This window comes from Motacilla alba, chromosome 7 (genome assembly GCF_015832195.1).
Source record: "Motacilla alba alba isolate MOTALB_02 chromosome 7, Motacilla_alba_V1.0_pri, whole genome shotgun sequence".
In the NCBI taxonomy this organism is placed as follows: Eukaryota; Metazoa; Chordata; class Aves; order Passeriformes; family Motacillidae; genus Motacilla; species Motacilla alba.
The window spans coordinates 15,363,881-15,381,980 of record NC_052022.1 but is presented as its reverse complement, the minus strand read 5'-3'; the positions used below and the strand labels follow the sequence as shown (position 1 = coordinate 15,381,980).

General features: G+C 61.4%; 1 protein-coding gene across 18 annotated transcripts in view; it reads left to right on the top strand.

Annotated features, from left to right (window-relative positions):
• The window catches only part of TNS1 (tensin 1), a 66,550-nt gene that overhangs the window by 4,133 nt on the left and 44,317 nt on the right, over window positions 1–18,100 (top strand). For 10 of the 18 annotated variants that reach the window (XM_038141911.1, XM_038141910.1, XM_038141912.1 and 7 more), the window contains exons 3-5: window positions 988–1,025; window positions 15,829–15,867; window positions 18,009–18,050. In XM_038141911.1, the coding sequence (XP_037997839.1) occupies window positions 988–1,025; window positions 15,829–15,867; window positions 18,009–18,050 (119 nt within the window). Of the gene's footprint in view, window positions 1–987; window positions 1,026–6,913; window positions 8,146–9,071; window positions 13,180–13,946; window positions 14,429–15,828; window positions 15,868–18,008; window positions 18,051–18,100 lie in introns of those variants that run through there. The other 8 variants (XM_038141915.1, XM_038141914.1, XM_038141927.1 and 5 more) reach the window with 6 other exon arrangements.

Sequence of the window (18,100 nt, the reverse complement as noted above, 5' to 3'; positions counted from 1 at the left end):
CCAATCTGTGCACACACACGTGTGCCTGTGTGTTAGAGGGAGGGCTGTGGCTGTGAGAGAGTATGTGGTGTGCCTTTGTGGGTGGGAAGGTGGCTGGGAGGCCAGGGTGGCCCATGGAGACACTGAGGTGTTGCACACGTAGGTGACTGTGTGTCACCTTCCTGCACGTGTAGTGAGTGTGCAGCGGCCACCATGTATGTGCACACGGGTGGGGGTCTGTGCACACATGTGGGTGCTCACCCCTGAGCCATGCTTGCTGCCCATGGCACCCAGTGGGTCACAGGTGGGGCTGCGAGCCCTCGCACGTGTGCGGTGTCGCTGAGCCCCGTGCGAGAGGCGGACAGAGGAAATGGGAACAATGAGGCTTCCTGTGCTGCAGGAAATGGGCCCAAGGGGAACAGGGATGGGGGTGCGGCTGTGGCCATGCTACGTGGGGACCCTTGTGTCCCCTGGGGCTACTCAGGCAGCGTAGTGGTGCCCTGCACAAGTGTGTATCCCCAGCAGTGGCAAAGAGGCCTGCACTGCCCGTGAGCATGTGCTCTCCATGGGGCACGGGTGAAAGTGTGCAACAGCAGTGCACAGGAAAGAGAGAGGGAGCACAGGCAATGGCCGCACCCCCGTAGCGCTCTCAGTCATGCCAGTGTCCATGAGAAGCCCCATGAGACCTGTCTGCCTCCACGCTGTTCACCCTGGGCACTGGGGCTTGCGCTCACACACACTCACTGGCACGTTGGCACCGTGTGTGCCCCAGAGCCGCATTTTGTGTGCCTGCTGCTGTGCTGTGCTGGTGCCACCTGGAATGTGTGCGCATCAGTGCGAGGTGCAGGCGTCCCTGCACGTGTGTGCACGTCCTGGCAGCCAGTGCCCATGCCAAGGTGCTCTGTACCCTGCAGTGTCAGGTGCCCCTCCTTCCTGCCCTGCAGGCTGCCACCTGGCACTACCCTCCTTCTGCCTCCAATAACCCTCTCTTCTCCCTCTTTCCCATAGGCTGCAAGCTCTCCTGCCACACCAAGTGCCAAGCCAAGGTAAGGCCAGTGCTCTGAGGTGTCCCCACCCCTGCCTGAAGGTGCTGGGGACTCAGAGGGAGGATGCCATGGTGCATGCCAGCTGACCCTGCTAAATGGACATCCAAATGGGCTGTGGCTCTAGGTTGGTCATGGTGGCACTGGTGTCACCACTGGGTGAGGCTGACATTGCCATCCTGCTGTCTGGTCACTGACAACATGTGCTTGTCTGTGTATAAGGCTGGGTTTTGGGGTGCAGCCCTTCTCAGAGCAGACCAGCAGGTATCTGTGCCCCAGTACCTGGAGCGGGGTGCCCTTTGCCAGGGTGAGTGCTGCTGCACGTGGGTGCCATGCGCCGCGGCCGAGCGCTGCCAGCTGCATGCACGCAGGCTGAGCAGCTCTGCCGATGCCCAGCCAGGGGCGGATCTTGCTGGCAGGAGACAGTGGAACTGAGGATGCCCAGCAGTGTTTGTCTGTCCAGATGCTGCACCAGCAGAGGGGGACCCTACAGCAACCCAGGTTCTCCGAGGAGCTGGAGGTGGGCATGGTGCCCATTACTGTGCTGCCGGGGCAGGGGAGGCTTCGTGTTCTTAATCCCTGGGGAGGCGTGTATGCCAGCTATCTCTGGGGCTGGCATCCTGGGCGGGAAGAGGCTGGCATGCCCCAGGCAGACAGCGTAGGCTGGGACATGCCTGTTCCCGTGCCCATTGCCTGTGCCCAGCTGGGCAGGGAGGGAGAAGAAAGGGGGGTGCTGTGCCAGGGGCCGGGCACACGTTGGGCTTTGCAGGGTGCCACGGTATGGGTGGCGGCGCAGGGCAGGCGCTGGCAGCAGCCCTGGCACCGAGCCCTGGCTGGGCTCTTGGGGGAAGGGGGGGCCGTGGGGTACCCTGGGCCTTGAACGGGCTGGGTGAAGGTAACTGGGAGGCTTAGTGGAGCTGTGCCAGCCCCAGGACCCTGTGTCAACTCTGGGCCACGCCAGGACCCTGTGTCACCCCGGGCAGCCTGTGCCAAAGACGCCAGGAAGGCTGAGGCCAGAGAAGGTGGCCTTGTGGGGAGAGCTGTACGGTGGCAGGGAGCATCTGCCAGTGGTTTCCAGGCAGGAGGGAGTGTCAGGAAGTGTGTGTGTCTGGGTGTGAACCCGGTGGGGATTCTCTGATGTCTGATAGGGGGTTGTACACCAAGAGGGGGGTCATACCAGGCTCCCAGCATCTGGCTAGGCTGTGCGCATGGGCAGCCCGTGGCTCGCTCTCTCGGCCGGCTGCATTTCATTAGCCTCCATCACCCTTCCCACGCTCGCTGGAAGCTGGAGCCCCCTCGGTGGGGCCAGCTAGCCGAGGGGTTTGCTGCTGGGGGGAGCGTGCATGGGGCCAGGGCCAGGGGCCTTCCGCAGAGCGCCTCTGGGCCAGCGCCCAGGGAGGGGCTCCTCCGGTCGGGCAAATGGCCAGCTGACTCACACGCCGCCTTGTTATTGTAGGGTCTCCAAGGAGGGTGCATGTGGGGAGGGGGCTTGGCATGGAGCAAAAATGGCCTCTTGTTTACCTGAAGTCCCTCATATTTAACCCCTGCACCTCCAGGATACTTTGGAGAGGGAAGATGAACGCACCCCCAAAGTGCTGGCAGCTGCCCCCTGCTATGTATGCTTCCTCTTCCTGCCCTGGATATGCTGCCGAGGTCCTGGTGTCTCCTGGCTCTGATGTCTCCTGGCCCTGGAGTCTGCCCTACCATGCTACTGGCAGTTCTGCTCTTTGGTCCCCATATTTACTTCCCTGGGACTTGCTCCACCTCTTCATTCTGCCCCCTAGCATGCCCAGCTCCCAGCTGCATCCAGGCCCAGCTGGGGAAAGCCCCAGCTTACAAACCTCAATTGGATCAGGTATTGGGGAGGGGGGAGAGATGGAGCTGTGGGTGGGGTGTAAAGAGTTCTACTCCTGGTAATCAGTGTGGGGTGCCAGGGGGTACCATGGGTGTGATGGGGATAAGGGGAGGGGGACACTGGAGTGTATGTGGGGATGCCTGGGAGCTTTTGGGGTGCTAGTGAGTGTCCCCTCCATGAGAAGGCAGAGAGAAGGCAGAGCTGTAGCAGGGAGGGCAGGACCCATGCCCTGGCAGTGACCTGCGTCCCTCAAGTTTCCATCCTGCCTGAAAGACAGTGGGGCAACAGTGGTGGAACCCATTGCCCTGTGCTGGCAGTGATGCTGGTGGGATGCCTGGTGCCCGTGGGTGGCTGTGGAGGGGCAGCTACGCACTCATCAGCTGGGAAGCAGAACACTGTTCCCATGCCCATGTAAGGCCCTTCTTGCTCCCTGTGCCTCTGCTCAGGGATTTTTCCTTGCTTAGCAAACCTCCCTCCCTCTCTCCGAGAGGGACGGTTGGATGGATGGACATTGGTATGTATGTGACACACACAGCCTGCCCCTCCCTCCCTGCACCAGAACTGCCTGCCCAAAGCTGCGGGGGCGTATCTTCCTTTGAAAAGTGGGGAAACTGAGTCACCCAGCCCTGTGTGGGGGCAGCAGGAGGCAGGGAACATGGTGTGGGGTGCAGTACTTCTGTGTCTGTGCTCAGGCGTGGGTGAGCCTGTGTCATGGGTGGCATGTGCTGGCAGTGGCACAGCCAGGATCGGTGGTGACACTGCTCTCTGACCGAGGATGCTCTGAGCAGTGGGGCCAAGCAGGCGTGTCCCAAATAAATGGATATCCTAGGAGTGTCTGTGTCCCCCGGGATGCCTTCGCTCTGACTGTGGCCAGATTTTGCCATGATGCTGGTTGGAGAGGCTGATAAAAGTTGGGGGACTGTGCTGCTTCCCGTAGTGGGAGCTGGCCCCAAGATGGATGGTTTGGCTGGGGGACAGGGAACGCTGTGGTGTTTGGCTGCCGAATCGGCTGGCGATTGCTGGTGCTTGGTTCTGGGAAATGGCGCCTGTGCCAGCCCCTGGGCCTGGCAAGGCTCCAGCCTGCCCTGCTCGCCCCTGCCACACAGGGGCCCAGCACTGCTGGGGGAGTGGGAGTGCTGGGCCAAGAGGGGAAACTGAGGCACATCACATAGCATGGGTCCAAGGGGGCTCGGGGTTGTCCCCTCAGTGTCTCTTCCTGGGGAGCTGAAAGTGTGCATTGGAGCCGTGCCACACACACGTGTGTGTGCGCCTGTGCATGTGAACGTGTGTGTGTGTGTGTGTGACTGTGTGTGCTCACAGATGCATGCACGAGCGCATGAGCTGCAGGGAAATGCACGTGTGTGCAAGAACATCCATCTGTGTGCGCGAACACGCTCGCACACAGGCAGGTGGTCACATGCATGTGCTCCCAGTTCACTGCCATCCATCCCCGCTGGCCTCATGCCAGGCCTGGGTTGTTTTTCAAGTGCCCCCTGTGATGGGACTCCGGGGGGGGCAGGTTTGTCCATCATTAAACCGGGGGCTGGAGCAGGGCCAGGGCTGGGCAGCGAGGCATGTCCTGGCCAGAGCAATCGCTCCCCGTGCCCGCGGCGTTGACGGGCCCTTGGACGGCTGTAGGACCCATGGCGGGGTGTGGTGGTGGGGGTGAGGGAATGTGCCACCCCTCAGCTGGTGCTGGGGATACCCCCTGCTTGTTAAGCAAGTCAGAACTAGGAAGGGAAACTGAGGCAAGGCATGGTTGAACATTTCCAGGAAGGCGTGACTCCTGGTGATTGCCACCCTTCAGCCATGCCATGGCCAGGGGCCCAGGCAGTGCTGGGGGATATGGCCAAGCCGTGTATTGCAAGTTCCTGGGAGCTGCAAGGAGGGGACATCCATGTCCCAGCTGTGGTAGACTCCTGTTATGGGACTTGTGGCTGTCCGGTCCCTGCTCCCTGCCCCAGCCACTCTGCTTCCTCCCCGTGCTGTGAAGGGGATGACGTACTGGTCACAGGGGAGCTGCCCGTCAGGTCCCTGTCCCTCATGGCCTCGTTCAAAGCCATCCCCCCAGTGCTTTGGCACCGGTAATTAGCAACACCCCATGTCTCCACAACAAAGGGGGCGGGGCAGGGGAGGGAAGGAATAGAACAGGAATATGTCCTTGGCCCTGGCGTGGGCCCAGCTGGGGTGGAGGGATGGGGAGCTGTGGGGCCCAGCCCTGCCCCGGTGCTGTGCCAGGTTGTATTTGTGCAGCAGGTCCTGGAGGGGGTTTTGGTTTTTTTTTTCCCCCTGCCTCTTTCCTTTTTCCCCTTCTTTACGTCACTGCCCAAATATTCGGCCTCTCAGCTCCAGTGGGGGGCCGGCTCGGCTGCTTGGAGGACTTGGGGCCCTTCTCTGCACCCTCGGGGTGCTGCACAGAGAGGATGGGCAGGGGAGAGGGGATGCTGAGACTGCTCATGCTCGCTGCAGTGGTGAGCATTGGCCAGGACTGGCCTGGGAGGTGTCAGATGAGGCAATGGTGACCACCAGCCTCCCTCCTTGGCAGCTCCTAGGGCTGCATCTTCCCAGAGCCCTGTCGTGGTGGGGAGCAGGGTCCAGGCCTGCCTTATTTCCCACCGGTTTTCTCCCTTCCCAGACCAGTTTCCATCCCCCATGGCCACTCCTCCTGATACCTGCCCTGGGAAGGGTGCTGGGTCCCTGGGAACTTCCAGGACCCTCCAAGAGGTGGGAGTGATCCCAAAACAGCTGAAAAGTCTGGCTCAAGAGGGGCTCTACAGACCCTGCACTGGGGCTTACCTCCTGTGTTCTTTAATCTCTGGAGATGAACCACACCTGTGTGCCTGGTCCCCAGGTCTCCTTTCTTCCACTGACATCTGGGGTAACGATGCTCAAGGGTGTTTGTTTTGGGTCACAGAGGAACTGTTTCATGTGAGGGGTGGTTTGTCTGGGGGGCTGGGAGTCACTGGAGCCACTTTGCAGACTGCTGGACTTGCTCCCACTGGCACTTTGACCCTATGGCTCCGGGACTTACTTTGGCAGCTGTAGTTCAAGGATGTTGTCAGGACTTCTCTGGCTGTGTCCTGTGAAAGGGACACGTCATGTCCCCAGGGGACAGTTCCTGTCACTGCCCCGGGGACCAGGACAGGGACTTGCTATCAGTGCCCTTCGCTCACCCACTCATTTCCATCCCATTCAGTTGCTGATACTTTCCCATCCGGCCCCAGCTCTTCCTCTGCTGATGTTTCCCAGGGCCTGGGAGCCATCCTCTGGCCTTCTCCTGAGGAGTTTGGGTTCTGGGGCCTGTGCAGGGGTCTGTGCTGGAGCTGGGCTGGGGTCCATGCTGTGCACTGCTGGTGCAGGATGTTCTTTGCCCCTCCATCCTTGTTGCAGCGCTCCCATCTTTTCGGGATGCCTGGTTTTTGTGTGCTGTGGGGATGGTGGAACTTGTGTAGGGGTGTCAGTGGATCCTGGCCATGGGGTTTTGTCCCTAGAGTGGTGGCTGTTGGGATCTGACCCTGTGCTGTTGCGTGCTGGGGAGGGCAGAATGGCTGGCTGGTGCTTCCTTGGGAGGGGGATGACGAGATGCTCTCCAGAGATGTTTGGCTCTGGTGCTTTGTCCTTGGCAGCAGGAAGGGTCCCCACAGTGCCTTTTGGTGCTCCCATCCCATGGCACTGTTGGGTTGCTGTGGAAGCTGAGGCATGGAGGGAATGGGAAAGATCTCCTTGAACTGGAGTGTACTCACAGGGGTGGTGTCCCTTAGGGGGACCTGGAGGTGGGCAATGGGAGAGCCCCTTAGCACAGAGCCCTCCCTGGTGCCTTTTGAAGGGGTGGTGAGGTAGGAGGAGTGTTGGGGTCCTGCACCGCTCCAGCAGAGCCAGTTCCAGCCTTTTGGCTGAGCCCAGGGCTTCAGGACGGAAATGCAAACAGGAACGGGGAGGCGTTGGGTGAGAAAATGTCAACAGCACTGGGCCGGGTGCCTGGCTCACCGCCTCCCTGGCCAGCTCGCCACTCTCTGGGCTGCTGCTGGTGGGCTTCCCCTCTTTGCTGTGAGGTCTCCTGGCACTGAGCACTTGCCTGTTTAGCAGGGCTGGGGCTGGGTTGCCCCAGGGGCAGCAAGGGAGACCAGGGCTCCATCCATCGGCATGCAGCCCCCCGAGGAGGAGGAGGAGGAAGGAGGAGGAGGGGAGACAGGAGGAAGGCCAGGGGGATGCTGGGCACACTCCAGGTTTGGGACAGGCAAGCTGGGACTGGCATAACTTTAGGTGCTAAGGGACAGACGGGGCTTTTCCAGCATTTTGGCTTTGATTTTTAGTTGAGAGGCGGGCTGATAAATCTCCACATCCTCTCCCGCGCTGGGGGTGTGCGACAACCAAGGACCATTAGTTGGGCACTTGGTCCCGCATATGGCACAGGGGCGCACCAAGTTGTGCCAGGGGGTGCCAGGCAGGCCCCAAGCAGGGCCCCACACACCGGTCCCTGCCACCCCCCCGCCAAGGGCACAGGGACGCCGGTGGCGTCACGCGGGGCGATAAGGCCCCGACCCCGCTGCACCCCGCCGCCCGCCGCGGCCCCTCGGCACCGGCTGCGAGGGGCTTTGAAGGGGGAGGTGGCGGAGGTGTGGGGGGGATTTTTTTTTTTTGGGGGGGGTGGTCTGCCCACCTGCCGGCTCCCCTACCCCAGGGCCAGCTGCTCGAGTCAGGCTCCCGGTTGCCTTTAAGGGCGTTTTTGGGGGAGGCGAGGGGAGCGGAGCGGGGCCGGACTTGGAGCGCGCCGTGCAGCTGGGGAGAGGGAAGAGGAGAAGAAAGAGGGAGAAGAAGCGAGAGAAGGGAGAGGAGCGGTGGAAAAAGTCGACCGGGACCCCATTCCTCCCCAGGGCCGGGGCCGGCGCCCCAGGCTCCCCAGCCCCCGGCCGCCTCGGGGGTGCGGAGGGGAGCGGGGAGCCGGCGGGACCTCCCCGCGCCCCTCCATCGCCGGGGTCCCGTTTCTGGGGAGCGAAACCCTTCGGCTCTCCCCCTCCTTCCCTCCCCTCCCTCCTCCCTCCCTCCTTCCTTCCTTCCTTCTCCAGGCTTGGCCCGGGGAGGGAGGGGGGCTCTGCCTGCAGTCTGCCTTCGCTCCTGCCCGCCCGGGCGACGCCGGGCTCCCGCCTGCCCCCCGCGGCCCCTCCGGCCGCCCCCCGCGCCCCCCGGGCCAGGTGAGGCTGCGGTGCCGTCCCTCTCGGATGTAGGCAGGCGAGACCCCGGATGGATTTCGGGAGCGTCATGAACCAGGTACGGGCGGGAGGTGAGGGCACAGGGTCCCCAGGCCCCCCGGGAGGGAGGGTGCTGGAGGGGGTGTCATCTCTCCAGGGGGCGGGGGCCACGCGTGATATCCGAGCGGTGATGGGGTGGTGCGTGGAGGGGGGGTGCTGCCCCCCCGTGTTGAGGGGGTCCACAGCTGCCTGTCACCAGAAGGGGTCTCGGGGTGCGGGGGGGGCTTGAAGAGGGCGACGCGGTGCTCGCAGGGAGGAGGACGTGGGCAGGGGGTGAGGGCCGGTTTGCTGCCGGCAGGGACCTGTGAGCGGCTCCGGGGGCCGCGCCCCCCGTACCCCTCTCCCCGCCTCGCCAGGGCCGGTGACTCTCAGGGTGCTCCGGAGGGGGACACACAGGCGCTGGGGCTTGCGTCCCCCCTTCGCCTTCCCGAAGTGCGTAGGGACACGTCCCCGTGGAGCGAGGACTGCGCGGGAAAGCGGGGTCCGCCCCCGGCACCCCGCTCCCGCCCGCAGGCGGGGGGCCATGCCGGGCTCCTGTCACCCTCGCGGGGAGGACACAGTGGGGGGCTGCCCCGCGGCCGGGACACCCTGGCAGCCCACGGGTTAACCCCCCCTCCCCGGCGGGACCGTCAATGGTTAAACTCCGGGTTAATGAGTGGCGAGGCAGCCCCGGTGGGTGCCAGCCCGCCCCGCCGCCCCCCCCGGGCAGGGATCCCCGGCCCCTCGGCGCCGCCGGGCCCGCAGAGGGTTAACTCCGTCAGGGCAGGTCCCAGCGCAGATGTTTTTGGGCTGTGCTGCTGGGAGAGGAAACGACCGAGCGAGGGAGGCATCAGCCCGCTTGCGTTTAAGGGGAAAACAAGGAAAAAAAGAGAAGTGCTCCGTTCCCGGGCGCCTGAACCCGCTCGGCTGGCGTCAGCCCTGGTGCGGTGGGTGGGTGGGTGACCCCAGCTGGCAGGAACACTGGGGTGACAGTGGCTGCACCCCCTGGGTGCTCCTGGCACTTGAGTCTGGGCGTTCTGGGGGGCACCCAAGCAGGCACCTCTTGCTCCTACAGCACGATGGCACTTGGAAGACAACGTGTCTGGAGTCTGAAGCCACCCCCGTGGAAAGTGTATCAGTAGAAAACGAGCCTCCAGCTCTCATCTGCTCTAACAAAGCCTCTTCTTAGTGATCCTGCTGGTCCCAGAAAGGGTGCTGGGCCTTGGAGCTGTGCTCACCCACGTGCCCTTTTGGGGTCTCGAGTTGCAGGGGGGTCCATTTGCTTATGCCTTGGGTGACCCTCCTTGTTTTGCCACTATCTGGTTCCTAGCCTTGTGCAGCCCATCCCTAGGGCATCTAGTCACAGTGCCAGCAGACCCTGATCAGCACTGGAGCTTCCCTGATGGGTTTTGGGACACAAGAGAGAAAGCAGTCCCACAGCACAGCTCCTGGGTAGGCAGAGTGTATCTTTGTCTGCACTTCTTCCTCCTATTCCCTCATCTCCTCAAAACTACGGACTGGGGAGACACCAGTTTTGGAGGTGCTGCTCAGCATTTCAGGTCCCCTGTAGTGTTGTTTTCTTCTCTATCCTGCAGGGTGAGGACACAGCACTGACTCCAGTCTCCATCTGCTTTGGGCCTTTCCTACTCTCACAAGTAGGTCCCCTGGCCTCAGTACTGGGGGCTAAGACCTCTCGAGGCAGCCAGGGCTTATTTTGGCACCTGAACCACCCTTTGAGGTGGGTCCCAGACCCATGGGCACTGGCAGATGCCCCTGGTGCTGGGAGGTTGCCAAAAGTGTGCAGCGGGGTCTGAGTGCATAGAAAGGGGCTTGACTGAAGCTCCACCAGAGTGGATCTGTGGGAAGAATCCCACCCTGGGCTCAGGGTGGGGCACAGCCTGCTGCCAGGCTGGTGTGCTGACCAGTCCCACAGGAGTGCCCGTGCTCCATGTCAGAATCCATTTGTTGATCAGTTCCATGTGGGAATGCCTGCGCTGGCCAGTCCTGTGTGGGAATCAGTGCTCTGACCAATCCTGCATGGGAGTCAGTGCTCTGGCCAGTCACCTGTCAGAAGCCAGGGTTTGACCAGTCCTATGGGACATCTGGGCAGTGATTAATCCCGTGTAAGAATCCGTGTGCTGGCCAATCCTGTGTGAGAACCTGTGCCTTTACTGATCTCAGATGAGAATCCGCACACAGACCAGCCCCAGATGAGAATCCAGATGCTGCCCAATCTCATGTAAGAACCCATGTATTGACCAATCCAGTGTAAGAACCTGTTCATGGACCAGTCCTGATGAAACCCCCCGCAGCGGAGTCTGTCCCAGCCAGTCCTGGTGTGACTCTGTTCCCAGCCTGTCCCTGGTGCAGAAGCTGCTCCCTGGCCAATCTTGATGTCTGGTTTGGCTCTGGGGAGTTGGTGAGGGGCTGGGGTGATCCTGGTACTTTTTCTGGGGGAAGTCTGGTGCAGAGGAGGGCAGTGACCCCATGCTCTTCCTTAGGCTGGTTGTGGGGTGTCCCTGGGCCTGGGCTGAGGGCTGTCCCCGCAGTGGGGTGGCAGCACACGTGTGTGTTGCTGGGGGCAGAGCAGGGCAGGGCTGGGGCTGTGGGGCCAGAGCCAGGCAGGCGCGTGCTGGCCCGTGGGGCTGGATCCAGACCTGCTGCCTCCAGATGTTGCCTTTTTAGGCACTGGAGCACAGCATATCCCTGCCTGTGGCCGGCCCTGTGCCGAGCCAGCGCCTGCAAGCAAAGTAGGGACGGTCCCTGTCCTGGTCATGTGGAGGCATCTCTGTCCCCCTCCTGACCCCCAAAAACACCCTTCTCCCCCCAGACAGGGTCAGGGATGCTACCTTCTCTCCCTTCCCCTCATCTGCACTTGGCAGCACTAAGGCTGATTGCTGAAACCGCCCCGGAGCCGGGACCTGCCCTTATTTGGGTTGAAACCAGGGCTATTTTGGTGCAGCTGCCTCCACTGCAACCCCTTGAAGCTTCTCTGTACATTGTTTTTCCTGTCTTGTCCCATACCCCTGTGCCAGGGCTGCTGGCCAGGCCATCCATGGGCTGCCGTGAGCCGTTACCGTCCCAGTGCGCTGTGTGTCCCAGGGTGTCATGGGGTGCCAGGGGTGGCCCCCATGGCCACTGTGGGGTGGAATGGCTGGTGTCCCCTGTGGCATTTCATCCCTGATTTGCAGGGCCGTGTGTACTGGGTAACCTCTGTCCTGGTCCTGCTGCCGCCTTCCTGGCGGGGATGGGCCACAGGGCGGCTCCTCATCAACATACCAGGGGAGAGACCGGAGATAGCATTTGTCCCAGTTCAGGAGACATCCCTGAGTGGCTCTTTGCCCTGTGGTACTCCCCCTGGTGCCCCCAGCATCTTTTGGAGAGTGCAGGGGCAGGGTAGACTTGAAGGCCTCTGCCCTGGCATCCAGGCATCCAGGCATGGAGAGGATGGCACAGTGACAGTCCCTGTCCCAGCTGCAGGGTGGGCTGGGGATGCTTGGAGGGAAGGCTGGGAGTGGTGAGACCTCTGTGCCCCCAGCAACAGCCCAGTCTGACTCACCCTGAGCCGCCGGCCAAGCCGCTCCCTGCCCTTCGGCGCATCTGCCAGTTACCCCCACCCGATGGAAGAAGTCCCAAAAGCAGCACCCCTGGATACTGGTGGGAGCAGAGAGGGGCTGTGGGGTGCACGGGATGCTGTCTCCTCCCAGGGACACCCATGCCAGGAGTCTGGGGTTCTGTGTGGCTGCCCTGTGCCTCACAGACCGGGGCTGTGCTGGGCAGGGTGGAGCTGGAGTGCGGGGGGGAGCGGGTGTGCATGGAAACATGCCGTCCTCCTGCCGGGGACATGTTGCATAAACAGGAGTTTTGCCAGAGCTGTGAAAAATGTGAGGGCAGGAGCAGCCAGCACGTGGTGTGGGCAGAGGATACCTGACCCCTGTGCAGGGCAGGCAGGTGACCAGAGCACAGACACTACCATGCCTTATGCCTGGCAGGGAAGAAGGATGGTGCAGCTGCAATGGGGAGCAGGGGTGCTGGAGAGGAGAAAACCTTCCCCAACATCCCAAGTTTAGTGGTGCCAACCTGTCCCCTAAAAGTGTCTTCTGCTGTGAGGTGCCTGATGGCAGCTCGCACTTTGCCCCACACTGTGGCTTAGAGAGGGCTCGGCCTGGCTTGGTGGCCGTGGCTGGGCTGGAGGGATTGGTAAACAGGGGAAAGGCTCTGGGAATGGCTGGGAAAGTAGCTGTGGCCTGTGGCTGTCCCTGGGATCCCCTTTACTTGAGGCAGGGTCTTGAGGTGAGCAGAGAATTGTGGGGTGCGTGGGGAAGTGATTCAAAGCCCAGCTGGGATGTAAGTGGCACAAAGCTGAGATGGACTTGTTTGGGAGGAAGTGGTCCCTCATGGGGTGGTGTGGGACCCCATGAGGTGGGATCACATGGGCTGAGCAGGCATTTATGCTGCCCAAGCATTGTCCTGTGGGACGCCAATGTGGCCACTGAGTCACATTCCTCTTTGACATCTGCATTTCCAGACCACAGGGTGGCTTGGGCAGGGGAACCACTTACAGGGCTGGAGGGAATAGGGTGCCTTGATGCCCTCTCTTGGGGTCCACATTCTTTCTAAATAGTGGGGCCGTGAATCTGGCTTGCTTTGGGAGGGTCTGGGATGTCAGTGTCCCTCTTGACAGCGTGTCTCCAGCTCCAACCACACCAGCTGGGCTGGCTTGCCAGCATCTCAGTGCCTGGCCATGGGAAGCATCTCTGGTGTGCGGGGGTCTCTGTGAGGGCTAGGGCGGCTGGTGCTGCCTCTGCTCCTGGCATAGTAAGGGTCAGCACCAGCCCGGATATCGTCCGGCTCCGGAATGTTTATCGGAGCTCCTGGGGAAGGGAAAAACAAAACCCGCCACCCAAAGGAAGGGATATGCGTCAGAGATGGGCCTGGATCACCCACCGGCAGCCGGACGGGCCATGCTGTGGGCTGTGGGCCAGCGCTCGCCCGGCTCCAGCAGCCCAGCTGGGGAGACCCCTGTGCTGCACTGATCCAGCCCGTTCCTGAACCACAGGGCCCCTCCATGGAGGTTTGTTTTCCCCCAGCCCTGCTGGCATCTTGCAGGTTGGGGCTACAACCCACGGAGATGCTCCGCTGGAGCAGGACCTGGCAGTGGCTCTGGGCGCTTCCATGGGTGCAAGGGTTGTTTTACCGAGGGAGGAGGAGGGAGAGGAAGGAGGTGCTGAGGGAGGGAGGTGTGAGCAGTGGTTGCAGCATGGAGAAGGCTCTGAGGTGTCTCATCCCTGGATAGGAGGTGGATGTCTGCATTCCTCCAGCCTCTCTCAGTTCTTGTGAAATGGTGCTGAAGTCCTGTCGGGATGTGTGGTGCAGAGGTCAGTCCCTGAGCTGCAGCTGCAGGGGTTAGGTGGAAGAGGGATCTCCTGAGCTACTCTGCACTATGGCGGTGTGGCCAGGGACTGTCAGGGGTTTGCCAGCCAGGTGTTTGTTTCTGGGCTTGGACATGTCAAGGGTATCGAGTTTCTCTAGGTATAGTGACAGCTGGTGATGAGCGAGGGAGCCCATCATCGCTTTCCAGCGGAAGGCTGCAGGGTGTGCCCAACCCTTTATGAGACATCAGAGACTCCTATCACTCCTGGCCATGGGGCCTCATTTACTGGGAGAGTGATTTTTTTGCTTGGCAAAACTCGGGTCTCAAGGCAGCAGCTCGTGGGATGTGGCTGCTGGGAGGGATGGGGCTGCGACCTGGGGGGCCGAGTGGGCGGGTGGGGGACCATGGGGGGCTGGCGGGGTGGGCGGCAGCCCTGCTGCGCCTCGTTCCTCGCATTCCTGGGCAGGGCTGCTGGGCGGCGGGGTCGGCGGCGGGGGCCAGCCGGCAGGAATGCAAACACCGGTGAGGGGGAGAAGAAAGGCCGCTGTGTCTGCCACGGCAAAGGGAAGCCTGGACCAGGGGTGTGCGGGTCCCCCTGCCTTTCCCACCCCTCCCTGCACGGACGGATGCAGGAATCCCTGAGGACAGAGATGGTGCCTGTTCTGGGGCTCGCTGCCGTGCTGTACGGAGTGATACTCTCACCGGTCCAGTGGGGCAGGAGAGGTGCTCCTACACCTCTAGGCCAGGAGCTGGACTCCTCTAGGGAGGGGTCCATTGTCTGGGACAGGGTCTTCCTTCTTCTCCTTGAACTGGGGGCATGTTTGAGCCAAACCTGGGAGAGGGAAACAGCTTTACATTCCTGCAGTCCTTGTAAAACTGCCTTTCTGGGATGCAAGAGTGCCATACAGCCTGAGTTGCTGTCTCCTGTGGACGGGAAGAGTGGTGTCGGGTGAGCACAAGCCCATATTACACATCAGAGAATCCTTAAGGGCAGGGGAAGTACAACCACAGGCACCCCAGTTTTTTCCCTTTTTCATCCAGAGGTGCATTTGTGGCCTGCAAACTTCCTCATGCCGACAGCAGAGGAGGACTGGGCATGGACCCTACCTGGCTGTGGGACCAGTGTGCCCCATTGTGGGGGAGCTGTGCATTTCTGGCCCTGTCGCTGGGGCTGGGCGGGAGTCAAGGGGCGCTTGTTGAGCATCCCCGGGGGAAGAGCACGGCCGTGTGCGGGGCACGGTACGGCACAGCCCTCGTCGGCTCGGTCCGCAGCAGCGGCTCGCTGCCGCTGCCGGAGAACATTCCAGGGAGGCTGGCGTGGGGCCAGCACCGCGGGGCAGGGAAAAGGGCCTTTTATGGAAGCGTTTCTGCATTAGAATAAAATCATAATAATAATGCGCAGGGGAAGAGAGCGGGAGGAGGAGAAACCCCTGAAGAAAACAGTGAGATGGGATGGGAATAGGCTGGCAGCCGGGGAGGGGAGTAGGCGCCTGGCATCGTGCTTTGGGGACCAGGATGGGATGGGATATGGGTGCTCCAAGTGGGGTGCTTGGGGCAAATCCTTCTTTTTTATGGCCCAGGGCAGTAGAGGCAGTGTGAGGTGCAGTGGGTCCCCATGCTGCCATGGCAGGGAACCAGCCCCTGAGTGGTGTTTGCCATCTTGGCTCCATCCTGGGATGGGGCAGGGGATGGCTTACTGGGGGTCACTGCTCCTGGTGGGATTTGTAGAGAACAAAATGCCCCGAATCACACCCTCCCACTACTGCTGGCATCTCTGGGCCAACACAGAGCTGGAGTGCCTGTGCCCGCTGCCCCAGCACCTACAAGGCGCTGCCTCTCCCACCCTGGCATGCTGCTGCTTCCCGACTACGGACTGGGGCGCACACAAAACCCAAGGTTAATTGTCAGTAATTGCCGCTGGTAATTAAGGTAACAAAAGCGGGGCTGTTCAGCTGGCGGCTGCAGGAGCTCACGAGGCTGGGCTGGGGTTTGTTCCAGGAGCTGCCCTTGGCATCAGGCGCCCGCCCTGTGCTGTGCCGTGCTCGCCATACCCACCCGGGCTGGGGCTGGGGCTGGGGCTGTCCTGGCTCCCTGGCCAAGAATGAATGGCACAGCTGCCCTGGCCCTGAGCCCGCTCCCACTCCCAGGAAGCCAGCCTTGACTTTGGGATGATGCCTATGCTTCTGCCAGGGATAGCAAGGCCATGGATGCCCCTGTCACTTGCTTGGTCGGGTGCTGTATTCCCTGTGGCATGGGTGGGGGTGAATGCTGCATTCCAGCCTCTTCCTGTGCCCTGTGTTGGACAGGGTGTTCAGGGACTAATCCTGGCTCTCTTCTGCTTCCTTGCAGGCTGTGACCCCCTGCTCCCCCACTGTCAACTATGAGCTGGTAAGTGACACCTCCACTGTGAGCCATGGGTGACAGCCAGGGCTCTGGTGATGCTAGAGCATCCTGCTCTGGGTATGGGGCTTTCTCTGTCCTGGGGCTTCAGGATGTGAATCTTCCACCCTTGAAACCACATGGGTCCTGAGCTTGGGGTAAGGGTAGCCCCATTTTGGTGTTGTGCCCCCCACCATTGCTGGTTGAAGGACATCCCACAGCTGAGCAGCAAAAGTTGGAGCAGCCTAGCTATCACAGGACTACTGGAGCTTTCAGGGAAGAGGGGCTTGCAGGGTTGCTGAGAGGGACAGGCAGATAGGACGTGACCATCCAGGGCTCTGGGGTCCCCTGGCCTTTCTCCTTGGCCGGAGTTGGGGCGGTTTCTTGCACACCCGGAGATGGCTGTACCAGATGTGCCTTTGGCTCAGGGCGCCCAAGGCCGTGCATTTGAGCTGTTGTTATTGTCACCCTCTACTATTGTCTGTCCTAGGGGCCTTTAATAATCTGCTGGGGCCAGGGCGGCGCAGGCTGTTCCCACCCTGTCCTCTCTGGACACTAGGAGAACAGCTGGATGCATCATCTCCGTTCACCCTGTCCTGGGGAGGGCAGGTGTGGGGGTACTGGGCAGACAGCCACAGCCCTTTACCACTCTGCTCCAGGCCATGGCTGGGCTCTGAGGGCACCAGGGCACTGGGATGTCACCTGGAGCAGGGCCATACTCAGCAAGAGGTTTGGGAAGCATGACACAATGGTGCCTACCAGGCAGCATCTTGCCAGCAGAGCAGCTCCCCTGCCCCATCCCCAGCCTGGTGATGCCCGTGGCAGCAGGCAGAGCAGGCACGTGGCAGCAGGGAGTCTGGCATAGCCCGGGGCTGGTGCGGCAGCCCTTCCTTTTTGCTCCAGACGTGTGCCAAGGCTTGCTGGGGCAGGCGCCGGGGAGAGGAGGCCCTGGCAGGGTTTCATCTCAGGCTCAGCAGCCTGGCAGTGCCGCAATATCTCACACGGGGCCCTGGGCCGGGCAGCCCATAGCTGGGCAGGGGTCTCACCTGAATTATGACTGTAGGGGATGACCACCTGCAAGCTCTGAGAGCAGCGTAAGAGCCCAAGTGAGCGAGGGCATGGGGTAGGAGTGGGACATGCTGCCTGCTCTGGGGCCCCACGGTGGTTATCTGTTCTGGGTTTAATCTCTGCCTGCACCCCCCACCCCTGCCAACCTCCTTGGGCACTTATCGACAGCAAAAATATGTTGGCTTCGAGCTGGGACCGTTACTGTGGCTTTGGAAGGAAATTGAAAGGGTTTGCCCTGCCTCATGGATGGAAATGTCTGCTCTGGCCCTCCCTGCTACCAAGAGTAGAGCAGCCTGGTTTTGGGGGTGACCTCCAGCCTCCTGATCCCAAGACTCCCATCTGGGGACCCACCCAGCTGGGTCCTCTTGCTGTGCCACCCCCAGGCACCGCAACCACCATTCCCAGACAGAGGTATCTGTCTCCTGCTTCCTATATTTGGGGTCGAGAACCTTTCTCCCACCCCGGGAAATTAATTCCTGTCCCCAGCCTCCTTTCAGAGCTCTCTCCAGTGCCATGTCACCAAATTTTCCCCTGTTTTGAGCATCTCAGACCCTGGCTCTGCTCCCACTGGGGTCCTTCACTGGCCCTGTGGGATCAGGCTTATCTTGGGGAGCTGGTCCTGATGGTGGCCAGTTGCCAGGCTGGGCGTGGGACTGCAATGGGCTTGCCCCGTTGTTTACTTCCCAGCTGTGAGGTCTGACCATGGAAGATCCATCTGGAATCCCAGAGATGTGGGTGGCACCAGGTGCCCATCATGGGACGAGCTCAGGGTTCAGCCAAATGCTTCCCAATGGCAACAGTGGTCCAGTGCCAGTAGTGGTGGCCGAGAGGCAGGATGGCAGCATCCTTGGTACCTGAGTATCCCAGCTTGCACTTGGGTTTTGGGGGATTCCCAACCTTTAGGAAGATGTGACATGTTGGCAGGCAGGGAAGGGAATGGAACTGTGGTGCATTTCCTCGGAAACACCAGAAATAGCCAGGGAGGACTTTTGACCTTGGCCTTGCTCTGTGTGTGTGTCCGTCTCTCAATCTCTTCTCTCTCACTTGCCTTTTTCTCACCTTCTCCTTGCTCCTGTCTGCAGCCATCCCTGGGGGAGAGCATCACCAAGCAGGTAGAAGTCCTGGTAAGTGCAACCAGTCACTGAGGCTGATCGCTGCCTCAAGACCTCTTGGG